The 21,310-nt window shown below is 36.4% G+C and overlaps 1 protein-coding gene across 1 annotated transcript in view; it reads left to right on the forward strand.

Moving 5' to 3' along the window:
- The window catches only part of LOC306873442 (mitotic spindle assembly checkpoint protein MAD1-like), a 76,014-nt gene extending 55,941 nt beyond the window's left edge, over window positions 1–20,073 (forward strand). Inside the window, exon 18 of the mRNA XM_079422730.1 lies at window positions 18,489–20,073. Within this exon, the coding sequence (XP_079278856.1) occupies window positions 18,489–18,650 (162 nt within the window). The 3' untranslated portion in view covers window positions 18,651–20,073. The remainder of the gene's footprint in view (window positions 1–18,488) is intronic.
- The last annotated feature ends 1,237 nt before the right edge of the window (window positions 20,074–21,310 follow it).

Raw genomic sequence — 21,310 nt, forward strand, 5'->3', positions numbered from 1 at the left:
ACATACAGACAATCTCACACACACTCGTTACCATTCGAACACACAAACACTCCAATAACATTTTATGCTCTTTTCTAATGTGTTGTAATCTGTCAGTTGTGACACATTGATTGTTATTTTAAGCAAAGCATGTTGGCATTGAGTGCTGAGCATTAACAGACAAAGAAATATGCATGAAATGCTTTATAAAACATAGAAACAAATGACTGTTCAAAGCGTTTAAAAACTTTTTTTTCATAGTTGAATTCAGATCAATGAGCCTTGAAGTAAAACTTCGGCGACAACTGCTGTCTCTCTGTTCATTAGTTTCATATTTAACCGTGGCTAATAGTTTCAGCAGATGTGAGTAAAGTTTTTAATTAGAGTTGATGTTAATACTGTTCTGAGCTTTTCTTTCATTACTTTCATCAGTCAATGTAAATCATGAAAATACTCACAGGGGACACAAAAATAATTTTTTTTTTAATCCTATTAAGTGCATTTTGCATGAGTTTATCTGATCTGTTACTTTTACGGAGAACCGTGTTTGTGTTTAATATTACTGTGCAGAGTGGTTATAATAAGCTGTGATATACTGTGTAGTGAATAGCTATAAGGTTGCTTTGATATTCTGATTTGGGTTCGTCAATGTCTGTAGGACTTTTTTGTTATTGTTTGCCAGACCAAAAACCTAGAAAAGTAATGGCACATCTCTCATCGAGCCACACTATATGAGATAATGTTCATGTCTCTTGGACAAATGGTGCAGGGCGAGTTAATCTCCCAAGTTTAATACTTAGGGTTAGTGGTTTAGAACAGATTTTGTCCTCTAATTGTCCATTTTCTTTATATAATGAAACCTTGTTATCCTCTCAGTGTGACCGTGAAGAGAGTCAAGCAAATGTTACGGGTATATATTTTTCTTCAAAGCACTTTTGGTTTACTGCATTATCAGGTTTTGCAGTGACTCAATACAGTAACTGAATCTGAGGCAAACTTCAGTCCAGCTGTTAATTCTAGTTGCGGGCGACTCCTGCAGATAAACCAGTTTGTATTGATTGAGGGCATATGGAGTATCATCTTAACGTCATGTTAGCGTGGACTCATCGTAGACTTATTGCTTATGAAATTAAATTTGTGTTCTTTGAAGGGCATTCTGGGTAGGCAAGAAACTGTGGTCAGAAAACGGTGTCTTTTTTTAGTAATTTAGCTTTTCTAAACCAGAAGCCAAAGCACATACTGGTCCAGTAGAAATTGTTGTTTCATTGTTAATGTTTGTAAAGACTTGCGTAAGAGTGCATTTGGGTTTATTGGTATTGATCAATAATTAATTTTTTAATAATAATATTTAATTGTGCATGCTAATTTTCCCTATTTTTATATTTCAATTTTATTTGCCGTCATCTAACACTCACTTAAAGTCACTTTAAATAAAAAAAATAAAAAAAACAGTAACAATTGAATAGGTGTAATCTAAACTAAATATCAAGCCATTTTATTTTTAAGGTTTTTTTTTATACTTTACATTATGTAAGGGATAATGCATGGCTAGCTGTGCATTAAATTATTTTAATGCACGACGTGGAGGCCAAGAACACCCCGCCGCAAAGATATAACCACCCGCTTATACCTTGGTCATTTGCCAATATTAACATGTTAAAGCTGTTAATGAGGTTTTGCAGTGCAATATTTGACCGGAAGAGTAAAAATGACTTATTTTCATCAGTTACGGCTCGTTACCACTAGAATTCTGCCTGCTGCAAGTCAGACAGAGATGAAATAGAGTGGTAAAGATCATATTTATTTGAATGAGTTATAGCATTTTTTGGAATTTGCACATATAACACACACAATTGTCTATATTATATATTGTTTTTGCTTTTTTTTACATTGCCTATATGTATATTTGTATGTTATTCTTGTATTATCTGTGTCCTGTCCTATTGCTGTCTTGCTGTTGCACTGTGGAGCTTCTGTCACGATAACAAATTTGGACTTGGAACTACCTGTGCATTAAAGACTTTAATGCATACCTGCCAGCCAATCAGATATTTTAATGCTTAAATTCACTTGTAGCATTGAAAATGCTTTTTTTTTTTTGTTATATTTACTTAGAGATTAAATAAAGTCAGTAATGTTTGACAATATAATCTTGTTCAAAAACATTTTGAATAAAAGATTGAGGCTTTAGATTGGTTTTCATAGTGGGATAGCTTTTTTCGCTACTGTAAAAAATGCACATATTGCTCTTGTTCAGTGGTTAAATCATTCATGATCCTAGTATGAACTCATTAATATTTGACACGTGAAAAAACTGACCTCATAGGCCTCATATTTAAGTTTTATTTGCCCGAGTTGTAAATCGATTTTCCTTCAAAGAGCTTCTAAATGCCATGTTTCAACAGTTTACATGCCATGTCAACATGAGAATAGCAGTCGTTAACCACATTCATGTAATTATAATTTAAGCGTGAATAAACAGTTCAGAAACCAAACAAATGCATGCCCATAATTATGCATACTCAATTTTGTTTTGCTGGTAAAATCTGACAAGCTTGAAGCCACTCTTTGACGGGAATTTGACATGAAAATAACTGCAAAGTTTAGATTTGCAGACACACACACACACACACACATAGATTTAACCATAACCCTCAATCACAGTATCTGGCAGTTTAATTTTAGCTCTCCAGTGTTTATCTGAAAATAGTCGTCACCTATGGAAGCATCCGCTTCATTGCCTAGCAGTGTTTTGCAGTTGTTGCCATTCTCTCTTATCGTCTCTTAACTCGGTTTCAGTTATTGTCAGACCAGGTTGGTCGCCGTGATTGCTGCCCTCAGCTGTGTTTTCAGCTCCAGTAGTAATCAGAAGTTTCTCAGACGCTAAACCAATCAGCCTCTTTCCCTGCTGAGCTCATCTCAACAGGGAGCCAGGCAGAGAAAATACTCAATCAATGGTCACCATTAAAAGAGGAATAAAGTAGAATACATGAGACAGTAAAGAAGGTGTCACACTGATGCCACAATCCTTTAACTAGTTTAAACTTGTAAAAACTAGTTTAGGGGCTGGTTAGCCAAATGTTGTTGTTGTTTTAAAATAGACATCATTGTTCTTTTTTTCTTCTTTTCTTGTTTTTGGTGGCCAATTTTATGCATAGATGTCAAAAGTCTGAACTGATCCAGCCTACAAGGCAAAAAACAGTAACTGGACCTGAAAAGTATTTTTCTGATTGATTTTCACACTTTGAATTTGAGTGTAGCTGAACCAAAACCATCTGTCACAGGGCAGATCATAGTTACAATGAATTAAACTTCAATGTGTAAATCCTCTGTTTATATTCTTGTAGTTTTCAGGTTGGTATTTGAATTTACAATTTTATACAATATTTAAATTTTAGTTTCTGAATTGTTTAGTTGGCATTTGTTAGTTTTTCTTTGACTCATTTCTATTTGGTAAATATTTTAGTAATCGGCTATGTCATCAACACAACTCTCGAGGCTGGCTGTCTACATCTTGCCAATGCAAATTTAAAGAATAGTTCAGAATGTACTGTTCTTCAGGCAATCCAAGATGTAGATGAGTTTTTCTTCATCAGAACAGATTTGGTGAATTTTAGCATTACATCACTTGTTCACCAGTGGATCCTCTGTAGTGAATGAGTGCCGTCAGAATGAGAGTCCAAACAGCTGATAAAAACACAATCCACATCACTCCAGTCCATCTGTTACTGTTTTATCCGTCAAAATATGTGAAACTTCTGGCTAAAATATGAGTCCTCTATCAGTAATAAGGCTTTCTCCAGTGATAAAGTTGTCTCGTCTGAATCGGGATGGAAATATGCACAGACCAAGCCCTGTTTACATTCGAAAACAGTCAGAAACCGTTTTAAAGAAATAATTTGGTGAATTTAGATTCTTTCTCTTTTTTTCAGACTGTTTGTCCATGTGGATAGATCTTTACATGATCTCTTTTTGGTTGTTTACTATTTGTGCTTTTTAAAAAAAGTTATTTTTATTCATTTTATTTTATTTATTATTCAGCCATTCTTTTTTATTTCGTTTAAATTTTTTGGTACCACTTTATTTTAAGGTGTACTTGTTACACATTACATTTACTCACTATTATAAAAACAATTAATTTTGCATAATTACATGCAAGTAACCGTAAGCCAAACCCTAATTCTATCAGTACTTTAATGTATAATTACACTGTAACAAGGGCACCTTAAAATAGTTACCGTTTTTTTGGTTATTGTTCAATTTTTTGCTAGCTTTGATGTACAATATTGTATATTTTCAATTTATACTAAGACGTGCAGACGTGGGTTACACACACAACTGTCTTTCTCTCTCTCTCTCTCGATCAATCTATCAATAATTCATATAATTCATTCATTCAAATGAATGCTATAATTCATTCAAGTAAATGTGATCTTTCATCTGTGTCTGATTTGAAGCCAGCAGAATGCTAGCACTAACGAGCTGTAACTGACAAAAATAACCGTCATTTTTACCCTTCCGGTCAAATATTGTGCTAATTCTAAGTTATTATTTTCTATTATATTTAAGGGATAATGCATGGATAGCTGTGCATTAAACGATTTTAATGCACTTCGCAGAGGCAACCATGCAAGTTCTTGGCCTCCACTTCGTGCATTAAAATAATTAAATGCACAGATATCCACACATTATCCCTTAAATATAATATAAAATAACTTATATCTTAAAGCAACTGTAAACAATGAAAAAAAAAAAAGGAACCGTTTGGAACGCCTTGTCAACTGCATTGCAGCACCTCAGCAACCATGTAGAACACATGGTCATCACTACAGCAACCTTTTTCCCTAAACATGTGAAAATCCAGTTCTATATTACTTTTGCATTTTTCATGAGTGTAGCAATAACATGGACCGTTCAATCAAAGGAAGATTATATACTCTGTGTCCTCTCATCTTTGCTGTAATTAGAGTCTCTGTGCTTTGATGGTGGGTACATTTGGTTAGTAACATACAGCTGCTGTTTTCACATTACATTAATTTCATCCTCCAAACATTTTGTCCCCAATGAAAAAATTACCTTCAAAGCACGGATTGGAAAAAAGTCTAAATTTCCTTTTATCTGCGATATTTAAGCCGTGCTGTATGTCTCTACTCAGTGGGATGAAAACATACACTGAATGGAGCTGAAAAGGCTCAATCCTGTCTAGCGTGCTTATAATTTTAGTGGACATTCTATTCCCAGCACACAGTGCGCACCATAGTCATTGTGCTGCTTTGACAAAACGTTCTTTGTTCGTTGCAGGGTTTAGCATAAGAGCACATTGGTCGTGAGAGCTCTCGCTCTATTCATGGCAGAAATATGCTTTTGCGTGGGTGTTATTGGAACAGGGCATCAAGTCCATCTTTTTAAACTCCTCAAAGCCTTGTCTGCCTGTTTGAGTCACGTCAGGGAATGAAATGTGCTAGGTGTAGGGGGCCAAAATTAATGTCTCTCTGTAACCACTGATTTATGCATTATTTGATGAAAAAGTGAGTGGTGCTTGCCTGTGATTCTAGTGTTCAGGTTGCCAGGGCATTGCTAGGGTTTTCTGGTCTGTTTGTGGGTGGTTGCCAGTTTTATTACACAGCTCTCTAGAATGCTTGATTCTGATTGGTCAGTCGCAACATTCCGAAGTGTGTTATTCCCCAGTATCAATATTAACCAAATTCAGTAGCGATTCTGAATAACATACTACTCATCCGGCGCTTCTGTTACATCTCTTATATCACACCACCCCATTCTTCCTGCTTTGATCCAAACGCAGCTGCTATCATCTTGCGCCTCAGTTATCAACTGTATTTACTGTAAAAGGATACCAGAGGACGTATTAATAATATAAACCATAAACCATATTAATTCTGTAGCAGGTCTGAGCTAATATTGTTGAAGTGTTTGTCTTCTTGCCAGAATGATTGTTTTGTACACTGTAATGGATTCAAAATATTAAATCGGTAAGAGAGCATTTTATGCCCTTGCCTTAATTTTTGTGGTCAAAAGCGGTGTAATTAGTGATATGACTATATGCCTTAAATGTCCATCTTGTCTGAACTTTGTCTAGGCTCAAATCTGTTTGAACTGTTTTTCTTTGCAGAAGCTTTGTCTCATATCAATATTTTGTGTGTAAATATTTACTTATTTGGCAAGTTATAATGTTTACTTCCATTTTACTTGTGTTTTTAACTTTCTCTTTTTGTGAAATATGATCTAATAGGACAGAATAAAGACATTTCTATGTGAAGTACAAATCTGTTTATTTCAAAGATTTTTTTTTTTTATCAAGTTCACATTTGTTTCAAATTGATTCATATTAAAATAATTTCTTCTAATTCTTTGGGTAAATATTCCATAAAATGAACATCACTTTCATTTCATGTGTTATTTGCTGTCTTTAAATTGTGTGATTTAAGCCATTTCATTTAGGCATTTATTTATCAGCCATCAAAGAAAATCCATATTGGTCAACCACACATTGGTCTCCAATAATTTCTAAAATAGCACAACAGAAAACCACTTTTCAGTAAGTAACATGGTTTGATGTGTCCTTCATGTCCATAGCACAAAGCGGTCCATGCTGAAATTTAATACTTACATTTATGGATTTGTTCAAATCTCTACTCATAAGTATGAGTAATAGTCATTTGCATACGAGAAAGTTATGTGCATATATTTGATATGAACCGGTTGATGCTTAATTATCTACAGTTTTCTATTTAAATAAGACTAGAATTCACTTAAAGTTCATAGCAGATTGCTGTGTCTCAAGCTTTGACCTGTATTCATTATGTTAAGCATCCACATAGCCTTTATAATGGCTTCACAAATGTCATCATCTGAGCCTACACACACTGACAGTTAAATGTGTCCCTGTGTTAACCTTTGCTGGTGCAATGTCTTGCTTTAACCTCAAAGGTTAGGATGACGAAGATTCCGGCTTTGATAATCTCCATGGTAACAGTAGGGCCGCTTTGATTGTCGACGTTGGAACGGCAGGTGTCTCTGTGCATGTTTTGATCAGCGTTCTGGCATTTCCTCTCGTCCAATCAGGGGATGATTACACCTTTTGATGGACTCGCTGATTAAACTCACTGATGAGCTATTAATGAGAGCGAAATCAAGAATATGTTTGCAAGTGAGCACATGTAGTGAGGGAACGTCAGAGAACTGGTAACAGTACATGCTTTAATTTATGACAATATACATTAAAAAAAAATCAAAGGCGTAAAGTTCACTTGCAGGGTCAATACATTTTCTTTCAAATCATTCTCTGGATCATTTGCTAATGAGCAGCTGCACTTTTGAGTTTGAAGTTTATTTTTGAGGGTCTTAAGTCGTGTATAGATTTTGGAGATGAGCTCCCAAAGAAAAAATAGCTTTGATAGATATAGATGAACTTGCAAGTGTCCTGCAAAAATCAATTAATGCAACTTTTATTGCAAATGTTCTATAACTTTTGTTCATCTCGTCGTTGTTGTTGTTTTTTGGGGGGTTTTTTTAGCCTTTGTTGAAGCATTCCCGGCAATCAAATTTGCAACCCTACCTCTGTCAGAAGGCTCTTTACACTCTCAAAAATTGCTGGGTTAAAAACAACCCAACTTGGATATTTTGCAACCCAGCACTGGGTAAATATTGGACAAAACACATGCTGGGCTTTTTTGAACCAGCTGGTTGGGTGAAACTTTTTTTACCCACCATGCTGGGTTGTTTAATTTAAGTCATCTATTGTTTAAAAATTACAATATTGCTTAAAATGGGCTTGAAATTAATTAATTGAAATAATCAAAAGATGAACATTTATTATTAAGCAAGAACACCCATGGATGAAATGCAAGACAAATTGAATTTATTTGGGTGAACCCAGCATAGTTAACAATATTACCATGCATTTAAACTCGTTTAACAAGCATATTTAGAAGTAGCATTTTAATTTAAGTGTATTCAACAGTTCTCTGTAATCGCTTTTTACTGAAATGGTGCTAATTCTCGTGCCGATGTGTCGCAGAAATCTGAGCCAGTGAAGGGCTGCTGTTCGCGGAGGAACTATGAACTTTAGACCGCGGCCTCGCGTTTCACTCGTAGCTGAGAGATGGCGTGACTGACTCCAAAACCTGCCCAAAAACAAACCGTACTGAAATTAGAGAACATATTTTAACATCAAATTAAATTACACTCAGTATTATAACAAATAAAATCCATTTATGTTATGCAAGGCAAAGGCGTTTCCAGCGCCAAACGACGATAGCCGCTGACATTTCGTCCTTATGTTGCATTGCGTAAAATAATATTATAGACTTTATAAATGAAATTAAATGAATACAAACCTTTATTTCCTGGAAAGAGCCCACCAAATCGGCGGCAGCGGCGCTGAGAACCGCTCTCTCCTGTGGTCTTAAAAAGCCCATGCTCACAGCAGCTGCGTTGTTGAGAAGTTTCATCTGAGACAGGGTCAACCCAGCAATTGGGTAGAAAAAAATAACCCAGTGTTAAAATGACCCAGCACCTGGGTAAAAATATAAAAAAATAACCTGATAAAAAGACCCAGCAGGCTGAACCCAGCATTTGGGTTAAAAAAAAAGTAACCCAGCATTTTTTAGTGTAAGATTTTCATCTCCATGTAGTAAAGTGTGGAATTTCTTTGTATTAAGCCACAAAAAAGGGAGAGAAAGATACACACAGCATGTAGACACTTTTTATTATTATTTACTTAAAAAAAAAAAAAAAAAAGGTGCAAACTACATTTTTATGGCAGGTAGGAAGTAATAACGGCTGGTAAATGTTATCAAGTCACCCACCATTAGCAGGTGTGGCAAAGTTAATTTTGGACCCTGTCTGTGCAGTTGATTTGAAGTGAATCTCAGTCTCCTCCTGCCTGCTCAGCCACAGTCAATACACTGTTGTGGACTGTTTAATCAGGTTCACTACTGTGTTTTGGCCGAGTTTCTCTTTCTCAGACTGAACCACTTTCTATCCTGTATTGACCAATAACATTTGCATTCACAGCTTGAACTCTGAAATAATTTCATGGATCCACTGTGGTGCCTTGAACTACTTCTAACACGCCAGTGATTATTATATTTATTGCTTTCCTTAGCTCTTGATGTCACACATGTGAAATATGTCAACTTAAAAACCCCATGAAATCATAAAGTTATGGAACTTTTGCACCATGTATATTAGCCTTTGAGGTCATCTGCATGCCACCATACATATTCCTAAAATTTTACAAAAATAGCAGCTACATAGATTTTATTTATTTTATTATTATTATTTTTTTTGGGGGGGGGGGGGGGGGTATGCTCAGCTATAAAGTCTTTCATCTATTTGCTCTTCAAGAATATCTGTACAAGGTACAAAATCTTTATGGAAATTCATTGGTCAAAAGGTGGGAACACTGAATAGAAAATGTGCCGTTTGGGATTTTAAAGTAAATTTGATCTGTTAACCTTCTCATTTTCATATTCTTCTTTTTTAATAAAAGAAAAAAATAAAAGTGTGATTTCAGGCCTTAACAACGATTTGACTGTCTGTAATATCTCAGAATATCTGGTCAAGAGTAATCCATGCGGAACATGTTTATAGATTCAGCTAAACATACAGCATGTGCATGCGTGAGCTCTCTCTTGTGTTCTAGTGAGAACATGAAATGTTCTGAGTGGATGGGGGTTTGATTTGATCCCTAGAGACTGCAGAGTCCATTGAATATCGAATGCCTAAACTAGCAGGCATCATCTCTGTCCAACACAGCTGTCGAGTGGAGAGTTTCCTGACAGAGTTTGAGTTCTATTCCGTTTGACATTCTTTCCCAGACCGACGCGCTTTTATTCCTTCTAGTTCACTCTCCATTCATAAAGCATATGTCAGCCGTTATGTTAGCCTGTCATGACAGCAGAAGTTGTTTGTGTGTGGTGGGGTATCATGGGGAAAGAAAGACGGTTTGGAAGGACAGCAAGCTCTTTGTACTGATGCATTTTAATTTGCTTAGACTGAGGATACACTCAGGCAAGAGAATGTTTCACAACTGTTGTGACAGAGAGATGCAAATTAAAAAAGTATTTAAATCTCACAAGAGAAGAGGAAAAAAAATTAAGAATATAGAAACCCTGTATCTGAACTGTAAATCATGCTTTGTACAGTCTTTAGTCAAGGTTTAATATGATAACCATACATATCACCTGCTTATATGGTATTAATATTATTTGTGTAGGTCTTAAAAAGTCTTAAATTTGATTTTAAAAATCCTTCAGATACCCTGTATCCGGTCACTAAGTGTTTTTATCATGTTTGGTTGTTTCTTATTGACTCACCAAAAAAAAAAAAAAAGTAATGTTCTGGCACATGTATATGGCTTGAATCTCTCCTTCAGTTCAAACTTGTGATTTTTTTTTTTGATTTTTTTTTTTTCCAGCTTATTTTTGTCATCAATCATGTGAAAATCCACTTTAATGCTCCACTATTTTAATAATTCATTTCTGTGGGACAGATATACAGGAAGAGATACATGCTTATGTTTATCACGTAGTTCAAATCCAGTCACTATGTTCAGACATTTCAGCCAGCTATTTAGTGTTCATGTTAAATTACAAAGTATAAATTAATTTGAAAAAACTTTAGTTTTACTGGTGAGGAAACCATTATCTGTTCTTCTCTCGTTGTCTCTCTGTCTAATCCACAGATGTTCTTCTCTGTGTTTTTACTTTGTTCTTGTGTTGTTTCTCACAGATGGTGGGTGAAGTCTTGTGTTTGCAGTACTGTAACTCTCATTTCTATATGCTCTATTAAGCATATAACAGAAACCGTAAATAGACCAATATGTATACTGAGATGGTAAGTTTTTCAAAGGAGAATCAGTGGTTTTTTTTTGTTTTTTTTTTATCTTTAGTCCAGGACCTAATAATTATAAAGCGTTTGTGTATGGGCAGAAAGGCAGAAGTTATCGTGACTAAAAACAGGCCGTCTCTCATATGCAACTTAATACACATACTAAAGTAAGCCCTTGATGATGGTCTTGAAATTTACTCCGCCATTCATCCTGCTGTCCTTTTTTTTTTTTTTTTTTTTTTTTTTCATCCAAGCTAAAATGTCAAAATCTGCATTTAAATTGAAGCCTTTTTGTTTTTCATTTGCATATTTCTGATTATTCAATTACATCTTCTCTCCTCCAGTTGGAGAGGCGGTCCTTCCTGCAGTCCCTTGGCTGACGTTCGCTCAGTTAGGAGATCATAAAGCACTCGCTCTAGATACGGCAGAAATGTTGCCCTAACAAGAATGCCAATGAACCTTTTATCCATGTTTTTTCCACATTTCAAATTCATGGCATAAGTCCAAGGAAAATAGTATTCACATTTTTATATACTGTTAGCATGTTTTTTTTTTTATTATTATTTTATGGCTACGTTTTATTTAGATAATAATTTTGAGATTTGTGAGATTCTAATTTCCTGTAACCCAAATAGGAGAAATGTCTAAATACTCTTAAATAGTAATATTACTATATACTATATTATTAAATAAATAAAATAGGCAAAAAAATATATATATATTTTTTATATATATTATATATATTATAATTTTTTTTTTTAATTAATGTAGCTGGTTTGGGACCAATTTTGTTTGTAGTTATGGTTAAACCTACATTTTCCATACATTTAAAGATATATTTGTTTGTCAAGTTCAGTTTGATTTTGGGCTTGCAAGTACTAAAAAAATTAATTACAATTTTGTAACTTAATTAGCTTAAAATCAACAGTCTGCATGTCTTCATGGACACCAAGAACTTCACTATCAAAGCCGCATCTGTGAAATGGAGAAAAATGTGTCATATTTTCAGAAACTCACTAGATCTATTGCATCTGTTGTCAGTGACATCATAAATGGAGCTTTTCCCCTTTAAACACATCTGTTGTTTTTCTAACAAACTGCCTTACATTCATCAAAACAGCAGCCTTTTTCTTGTGAATCTCTTTCTGGGGAAAAAATGGAGATAAGTAGTCCAGTTCATAAGTACTTTTGAAAATATTCAGATATTATTACATGTATTATATCAAAACTTTCATTACAGTAGCAATTGTATCATTACAACTAATACATCAAAATGTTACAAATGTGGCACCTAGCATAATTTTCTTAGGCTTACTAGTTTTATCTTTCTTTATTAGTATTTAATACAGTGACATACATTGTGGCATGTCACATAATGTCATAATACTTTGTTGTGCTCACTTTGTACTTCTAAAATGTTTGTTTCCTAGTCTAAATATGCCAAGTTTAGTGTGCAATTTAGTAGCTAATGTAGCTTTTTATCTGCAGTGCATGTGCTGTATGTCATGTCATGGATGTGTTAAAGCACGATATGCCGTTAGCAAGGAGCAGTTGGCTAATTATACATCTGCCTAATCAGTAGATAAAGCTAATTTAACAGCCAATTACTGCTCTTCACACACCTCCGCCTCACATTCGACGCAATGACAGCTTCCCGTTTCCTCTTTTTAAGCTCGGCGGGGTGCTCTCGCACCAACAGACGACTCAAAGATTCAACTGGATCATAAATTTGTTTGTGTATGTGCTTTCTGGGCTCGATGCAAACTTTGTTTTTCAGTGTTTTCTTTCTGAACTTTTGAGTGTTTGTGTGCGTTTTTAAGTTCTTCCAACTTACCTGTACTATTTTTTGGTAATACTTTAGTATTCGGACCAGTTCTTACTGTTAACTAGCTGCTTATTAGCATGCCTATTATTAACATACTGGCTGTTTATTAGTATTTATAAAGTATATTCTGCATGACCATATTCTACATCCCTAATCCTACTCATTACCTAAATTTAACAACTATCTTACTAACTATAAATAAGCAACAAATGAAATGAATTAAAACAAAAAAAAAATTATATTTAAAAATTAAGTTCTGTTTTTTTTTATTTTAAATTACAATGCAGTAACAACTAAATATTGTATAACTTCACATTGTCATATAAACACCTGATCAGTATGATTGTGAGTCAAATGTTAAAGTGAGTTCTTCAGTCTTGACCATTTTATTGAAATAGTCTGAATGTGAATTTTACTACATTGGTAAAAAACTAGGGGTGCCCCCGAATAGTCGACGCTTCGATAGGAGGTGCTTGATTGGACTCCCAATCTCACAGTCGAATATTCATGTTATGATCATGCCTTTTTGGCTATGTGGGGGTGCTCAAATGTTTGATTTCACATAAAACTACAGATTTTCTCCCAATACGTTAATATACAGCCTATTAAATAATGCTATAAATAAGAATCTGAAATTAAAGAAGCTTCAAATAAATATTTTAACGTGCTTGAATAAATCCAACCACCTCTATAGATTTAAGTTTCACTTTCCATAATTTCTCCAACAGAATTTTGGGGGCAGGGATTTAAATCTTGAACAAGACTCAAATTGACACAGGCAGAGTGAAACATTGGATTTTTACGATCAGGTAGGGTACAGGTGATTTCAAAACATTTCAGCCGGTTTATATTCAGTGGTGTGAAAAAGTGTTGGTCCCCTTCCTGATTTTTTATTTTTTTGCATGTTTGTCACACTTTAATGTTTCAGATCATCAAACAAATTTAAATATTAATCAAAGATAAGACAAGTAAACACAACATGCAGTTTTTGAATGAAGTTTTTTATATTATGAAAGGAAAACAAAATCCAAACCCACATGGCCCTGTGTGAAAAAGTGCTTGCCCCCTAAAACTAATAACTGGTTGGGCCACCCTCAGCAGCAACAACTGCAATCAAGCGTTTGCGATAACTTGCAATGAGTCTGTTACAGCGCTGTGGAGGAATTTTGGCCCACTCATCTTGGCAGAATTGTTGTAAATCAGCCACATTGGAGGGTTTTCGAGCATGAACCGGCTTTTTAAGGTCATGCCACAGCATCTCAATAGGATTCAGGTCAGGACTTTGACTAGGCCACTCCACAGTCTTCATTTTGTTTTTCTTCAGCCATTCAGAGGTGGATTTGCTGGTGTGTTTTGGATCATTGTCCTGCTGCAGAGAACCCATGTTCGCTTCAGCTTGAGGTCACGAACAGATGGCCGGACATTGTCCTTCAGGATTTTTTGGTAGACAGCTGAATTCATGGTTCCATTTATCACAGCAAGTCTTCCAGGTCCTGAAGCAGCAAAACAGCCCCAGACCATCACACTACCGCCACCATATTTTACTGTTGGTATGATGTTCTTTTTCTCAAACGCTGTGTTACTTTTACGCCAGATGTAATGGGACACACACCTTCCAAAAAGTTCAACTTTTGTCTCGTCAGTCCACAGAGTATTTTCCCAAATGTCTTGGGGATCATCAAGATGTTTTCTAGCAAAACTGAGGCGAGCCTTTATGTTCTTTTTGCTCAGCAGCGGTTTTCGTCTTGGAGCTCTGCCATGCAGGCCATTTTTGCCCAGTCTCTTTCTTATGGTGGAGTCATGAACACTGACCTTAACTGAGGCAAGTGAGGCCTGCAGTTCTTTAGATGTTGTTGTGGGGTCTTTTTGGGGTCATCCTCTTGGATGAGTCGTCGCTGCGCTCTTGGGGTAATTTTGGTTGGCCAGCCACTCCTGTGAAGGTTCACCACTGTTCCATGTTTTCGCCATTTGTGGATAATGGCTCTCACTGTGGTTCGCTGGAGTCCCAAAGCTTTAGAAATGGCTTTATAACCTTTTCCAGACTGATAGATCTCAATTACTTTCTTTCTCATTTGTTCCTGAATTTCTTTGGATCTCAACATGATGTGTAGCTTTTGAGGATCTTTTGGTCTACTTCAGTTTGACAGGCACGTCCTATTTGAGTGATTTCTTGATTGCGAACAGGTGTGGCAGTAATCAGGCCTGGATGTGGCTAGAGAAACTGAACTCAGGTGTGATAAACCACAGTTATGTTTTAACGGGGGCAAACAACCCCCCCCCCCCCATCTGCAAGATGGCTGACACGTCAACGTATCTGGAGCAGTCGAATAGGGAATCTACACATATCTATGGTCTGCTCGTCACTCCACAAAAGAGAGGGGCGGAGTCAGCAGAGCTCACTAGCATTTAAACTAAGCTACATGGACTAGAACAGCGTGCTGAAGACAGAGCTGATTTTGACATGGTAAAGAAGGTGTTTTTTTACACTACTATTGAGAAATTTTAACCAAAGTACGTTATGGACTTTTCATTAAGACCCTAAAGAATCATATCATCTTGTGTGAAATGAGCATCCGATGACCCCTTTAATATTTTTGTGGAAAACCCTCAGGGTTCTCTGAGTAGAAAGATCACCATTATTTGAAATATTACTCTTCTGTAACATATACAAATGTCTTTACTGTCACTTTTGACAGTACGTATTACTGATGCCAAACTTTTGAATCGTAATGTAATGTGTATATTTTTTTGTTCTACTGTAGTACGAGTGGTGTAGAAAACTACTTCAGTGTGTGTGTGTGTGGATTGATGACTTCAGACAGAATGTATATTGTGAAATCTCCTCCTGAGACCAGCCGTTTTTACTTTCTTGGCTGTGTATTTATTTGGTATTTGTGCTGGTGGCGGTTTGTAGTGTGCGTGATTCTCTCTGGATTTGTCAGGAGATATATAGGCTGTTACAGTGTAAGTCCCTGGAAGCTTCTGAAGGCTGAGTCATTACAGGTGTCACTCCATGTACAGAAATCCATCTTGAGCAAAGTCTAGGCAAGCATATTTTTCTTTTTCCCTCACTGTCTGTCTTTTTCGCCCCTTGTTTCTCTACAATACAGCATAAACTGTTAATATGCATTCCTTTTCACATCCTTGGAGAGAAAACAGCTGTTTGGGTCAAATGCAAAATGGTGTAATTATTCACTTCACACCCCTTCTGTCCAAACGCTCCATTTTACAAACTCTTAGGAGTGAGGAAACGAGATGGATGGAGTTGATCTTCTAGAAAGAAAGCTCAGCAGGAGATGCCAATACATGAAGTTACGTGAGTTTGACGGATCTTAGCTTGACAGTGTTGGGGACGCCAAAATAACTGGGTGTCTGTGCAGAATGGAAAGATGAAGAAGCAGCAATAGAAACGATACTAATTTGAAAGCTTCTACCATTGTCTGTTTGCCCAACTGTACCCCAAGTCAATCATGTTTCTTCTCATTTTATAATAGTTTTTCTGTCTTTTTTTCTTTTCTCATGTGGACTTCAGGGAAGGTTTTAACATCAACACACACTTGTTGTTAGCCAAAAGGGCAAGTATTGTTCATAACACCCTTTTTTGGTGGTGGCAATACAAAAACACATTGATAAGGTCACAATCTGAATAACTCCCTCTCAAAAACAGAGTGAAAAAAAAAACACAGACTGACCTTTTATTAAAATGTGATATGGGAAAATAGAAAACAAAACCAAGTTGGAGACAAAGGAGAGGCATTTTCATATGCGCCTGGTTTGCTGGCACAGGTATTAGAAGGTCTGGTGTCGAGGGGTGCTTTGGTGTTATGAGGCAGGAATGCTATTACGGTGCTTCATAAATCACAGAAAACTGCGAAAAAGAATACGTCTTTACTGAGAGGCCTCTTTTCTCAAGCCCTCTAAATGTAAAATATATTTGATGCTAACTTCTCCTTATGGAGGTCAGACTTAAAAAGATTTGACATGGAAAGCACCATTGTGCATTGATGCCCTCATTTTGTGTTTGCTCCCTTTTGGTTCTACTCTGGGTAAGCAATTAATCAGACTCACTGCTTTTTTTCTTTGAAGTTTTTGAGGGATGTATGTATACAGAGAAACAGCGTTTTGTTGTGCGTTTGGCTTCATATTATAAAGGATAATATGACTCTGTGTCTGACAAATAAAACTCAAACGGTGTTTGAGTGATTTTTTTTTACTCCATGCAAGCCGTTTAGGAGAGACTATTAGTTAGTTAGCTAGTATACACAGGGAAACATTTTATTGTCTACTGCTTACTTAAAGATTTTCATTTGCAGCTTTACAAAAACTAAACAATGTTTGAATTGGGGAATGCTGTGACTGTTTTTTTTAAACTAGTTAGGAGTAGCTATTAGTTGGTTTGTTTCTATTTCTATCTAAGTTCTTATTACTTACAGCTTGACATAAACCCAAACAATGTGTGATTTGGTGAATAGTTAGTTTTACTAACTTCTGTTACTTAGTTCCTGTTAGTTGTTAGTTAGAGACTATTAGTTTTTTTTAAACAGTCATAAAGTAGTTTGTTGGTTTGTCTATTTCTTAGTCAGAGCTTATCATTACCTGAAAGTTGACTTGGTGAATGTTAGTTAGTTCTGTTACTTAGTTCCTGATTTAACTATGGAGTATCAGCTAGTTAACTGGTTTGTGTTCATCACTTACTCAGAGCTTGAGTTATTTCGTTTTACTAACTTTTGTTATTTAGTTCCTGTTAGTAGTTTGTTAGTTTTTTAACTAGTTATGTAGCAGCAGTTTGTTGGTTTGTGTCTTCTGCTTACTCAGCAGTAGTTAAACTAAGTAGTTAGTTAATGACTGGTAATTTTTAACAGTTATAGAGTAGCAGTTTGTTGATTTGTCTATCGCTTGCTCAGAACGTATTACTCACAGCTTGACATAAACCTATAAATGTTGTTTGACTTGAATGTTTAGTTTGTTAGTTAGTTTTAGTGACACAGAGATTATTATTACTCACAGCTAGATATAAACCCAAATGACTAGTTAGTTTAGTGAATTTTAATGATGAGCCATTGGCTGTTAGCTAGTTAAGAAGTGACTTAGTTAGCCACCGGTAGTAGTTTGTTCAACTGTTTGTGATGTTTTGTTTGACTTAAACTTGTACATTTTTTTTGTTAGTTTAACTTTTTTGTTTGTTACTCTACCTTTGCAGTTGAAGTTGTTTTGTTTGGTGCTTGCTACTTTGATTTGTTTGTAGTCTGAGTCATGTTGCAAATGTTTAAACTGACACCTCTCTCCCCTGTCTCTCTCTCTCTCTCTCTCTCTCTCTCTCTCTCTCTCTCTCCTCTCTCTCTCTCTCTCTCTCTGTCCCTGTCCCTCTCTCTCTCTCTCTCGCTCTCTCTCTCGCTCTCTCTCTCTCTCTCTCTCTCTCTCTCTCGCTCGCTCGCTCGCTCTCTCTCTCGCTCTCTCTCTCGCGCTCTCTCTCTCGCTCTCTCTCTCTGTCCCTGTCCCTCTCTCTCTCGCTCTCTCTCTCTCTCGCTCTCTCTCTCTCTCTCTCGCTCTCTCTCTCGCTCGCTCTCTCTCTCTCTCGCTCTCTCTCTCGCGCTCTCTCTCTCGCTCTCTCTCTCTGTCCCTGTCCCTCTCTCTCTCGCTCTCTCTCTCTCTCGCTCTCTCTCTCTCTCTCTCGCTCTCTCTCTCGCTCGCTCTCTCTCTCTCTCTCTCTCTCTCTCTCTCTCTCTCTCTCGCGCTCTCTCTCTCGCCCTCTCTCTCGCCCTCTCTCTCGCCCTCTCTCTCTCCCTCTCTCTCTCTCTCTCTCTCTCTCTCTCTCTCTCTCTCTCTCTAGTCTACTGGTTCAGTGGGCAGCGGCAGCATGCAGCTGTTGGAGACAGATTTTTCCCGCACTCTAACTGGACTGGTAGATCTGCATCTCTTCCATCAGAAGAGCATCCCAGTGTTCCTCAGCGCGGTCACCATCGAGCTGTTCAGCCGCCAGACTGTCACCTGATTTACCTGTCATTGCTCGACCACACAGTGTTCAGGGAACACTCTCTCTCACACACACACACACTCACACAGCAAGACACTGACATCTACAGAACGGATTAAACGTTTCATAGTTGAAGGTCATCAAAGCATGACAATTTTATATGGCAGCATTTGAGTAGTATAGTGATTACTGTGTATTTTTCTTTTACTTTTTTTAATGCTGTAAACCCACACTGTGTTTAAGAACCAGATTAACACATTTGCAAAAGAAACCTTAAAATGTGCAGTCCTCTTTTTACAAACAAAAATAAAGACGTATTAAACTTTCCAGTCTATTGTTTGTATTGAGATCTAACGGACTTCAAAGCATTCTCTGTGTTCAAGTGAATAATGATTCCGATAGAAGCTGCTAGTATTGTGTTCTACTTCAAACAACTCAAATAACCTAGTGATTATTGTTATCAATTCCTCATTGAATTGAGGATAAGCTAATATCCCCATTGAAACCACAATAGTTGCCTAGAAGCTCAAATGCAAGTTGTATGTCTTTTAAACGTTTGCTTTGTACAATTTGGCACCAAATCCTAGTGGATGTGGGAGTATTTAAATTCCCTGGCCGTTTTAGCTGGCATCAATTATTACTTTTTTCCCCTCCTTTCTTTCTACTGTCTTTATTTAAATGCCACAGTTTCATATCCTGCGCACATTAAATTTGATCTGATATGATTCAGATGAATTTTGTCTCAAATCTGTCGCACTAGCAATGCAAAGTGCCACTGTGCCAAAGCAATTAGCAAAGAACGTTACCCTCATCCTGCATCCGTGGTTTCAGGTAGTGCGCAGAGGCCTTTGCCAGTATCTCTGCTTTCTTCTCATGCCAGAGAATACATTGCAGATGCAATGTCCCTGCTGTTAGCTGTTCCGGTTATATGCAAACTCAGTCTTTGGCTGGCAAAACCAATTCAGAAAAACAGCTACTTGCACACACTCTCAAGCTGGCACTGCTCTGTGTCACTTTTAGCCTCGGTTGTTTTCACACTTTCTCTTACTTTTTTGCTTCTTTATTTAATATCATTTGTTTAACAATTTATTGGGTCAAGCATCTTTGGCCTTTAAATTCCCGAATCCCCTTTACTACTTTGATACCCATTTCCTCTTTCTTCCATCACATTTTTTAAATTAATTTTATCATTTATCATCTGGAGTTGAATAAGGTGGCCTCTCATTGGTTATTTATGAACGTTTTTGTTTTTCATGATAGGTCATTATATAATTCATAACTTTGGAGTGGAAAAGGCTATATATGCTAATGAGGAGCTGTAAATAGATAAATAATGAATATTTGAGAAGTTTTAGACCAAACAATGACACTGCAAAAACACATATGGTCTCTGAGGAGAGAGAAGCTTGCATTGTCTTTGATTAAAAATCCAAACGTTTCTATTCGGTGGTGAACCGTGTGAGATTATTAATTTGTTGGATTGATGTCATTGTCTTTAAGATTTTACATTTTATAGATTTCTTTGGTAACACTTTCCTTAAAATGCCTTTATGTATAATGCATTATTAATGCAAAATTTGCATAAGAAAATGTTGCATAATTTATGTATTTAACGTAATATCAGAAACTAAGAGAAAGGCAATATTAATATTACAAACACTTTTCAAGCAAAATATTTCTCAAAACAGGTTTTTCATACATATATGTGTGACAGTATTAGTGCTGTCAAACAATTAATTGCATCCAAAATGTTTTTGTTTACATGTGTGTACTGTGCATATTTATTATGTATATATAAATACACAAACATACAGTATATATTTTGAAAATATGTACATGTATTTACACATGTAAATACATTTATATAATTTAAATAATTATGTATTACATTATTTATATGTAAATCTATTTAATATTTAAACATAAAATTTTTCTGAAATATATACATGCATGTGTGTGTATTTATATATACATATATTATGTAAACAAACTTATTTTGGATGGGATATTATATATAAATCTACAGTTGTGTGGACGAAAATGCCTTGTTGATGTCAGAGATCAGAGGAGAATGGGTAGACTGGTTAGAGATGATAGAAAGGCAACAGTAACTCAAATAACCACTCGTTACAACCAAGGTATGCAGAATACCATCTCTGAACGCACAACACATCGAACCCTGAAGCAGATGGGCTACAGCAGCAGAAGACCACACCGGGTGCTGCTCCTGTCAGCTAAGAACAGGAAACGGAGGCTACAATTCGCACAGGCTCACCAAAATTGGACAATAGAAGATTGGAAAAACGTTGCCTGGTCTGATGAGTCTCGATTTCTGCTGTGACATTTAGATGGTAGGGTCAGAATTTGGCGTAAAGAACATGAAAGCATGGATCCATCCTGCCTTGTCTCAACTGTTCAGGCTGGTGGTGGTGGTGTAATGGTGTGGGGGATATTTTCTTGGCACACTTTGGGCCCCTTAGTACCAATTTAGCATTGTTTAAACGCCACAGACTACCTGAGTATTGTTGCTGGCCATGTCCATCCCTTTATGACTACAGTGTACCCATCTTCTGATGGCTACTTCCAGCAGGATAATGCACCATGTCACAAAGCTCAAATCATCTCAGACTGGTTTCTTGAACATGACAATGAGGTCACTTTACTCAAATGACCTCCAC

The sequence above is a fragment of the Barbus barbus genome (genome assembly GCF_936440315.1).
Source record: "Barbus barbus genome assembly, chromosome: 8".
Lineage (NCBI taxonomy): Eukaryota > Metazoa > Chordata > Actinopteri > Cypriniformes > Cyprinidae > Barbus > Barbus barbus.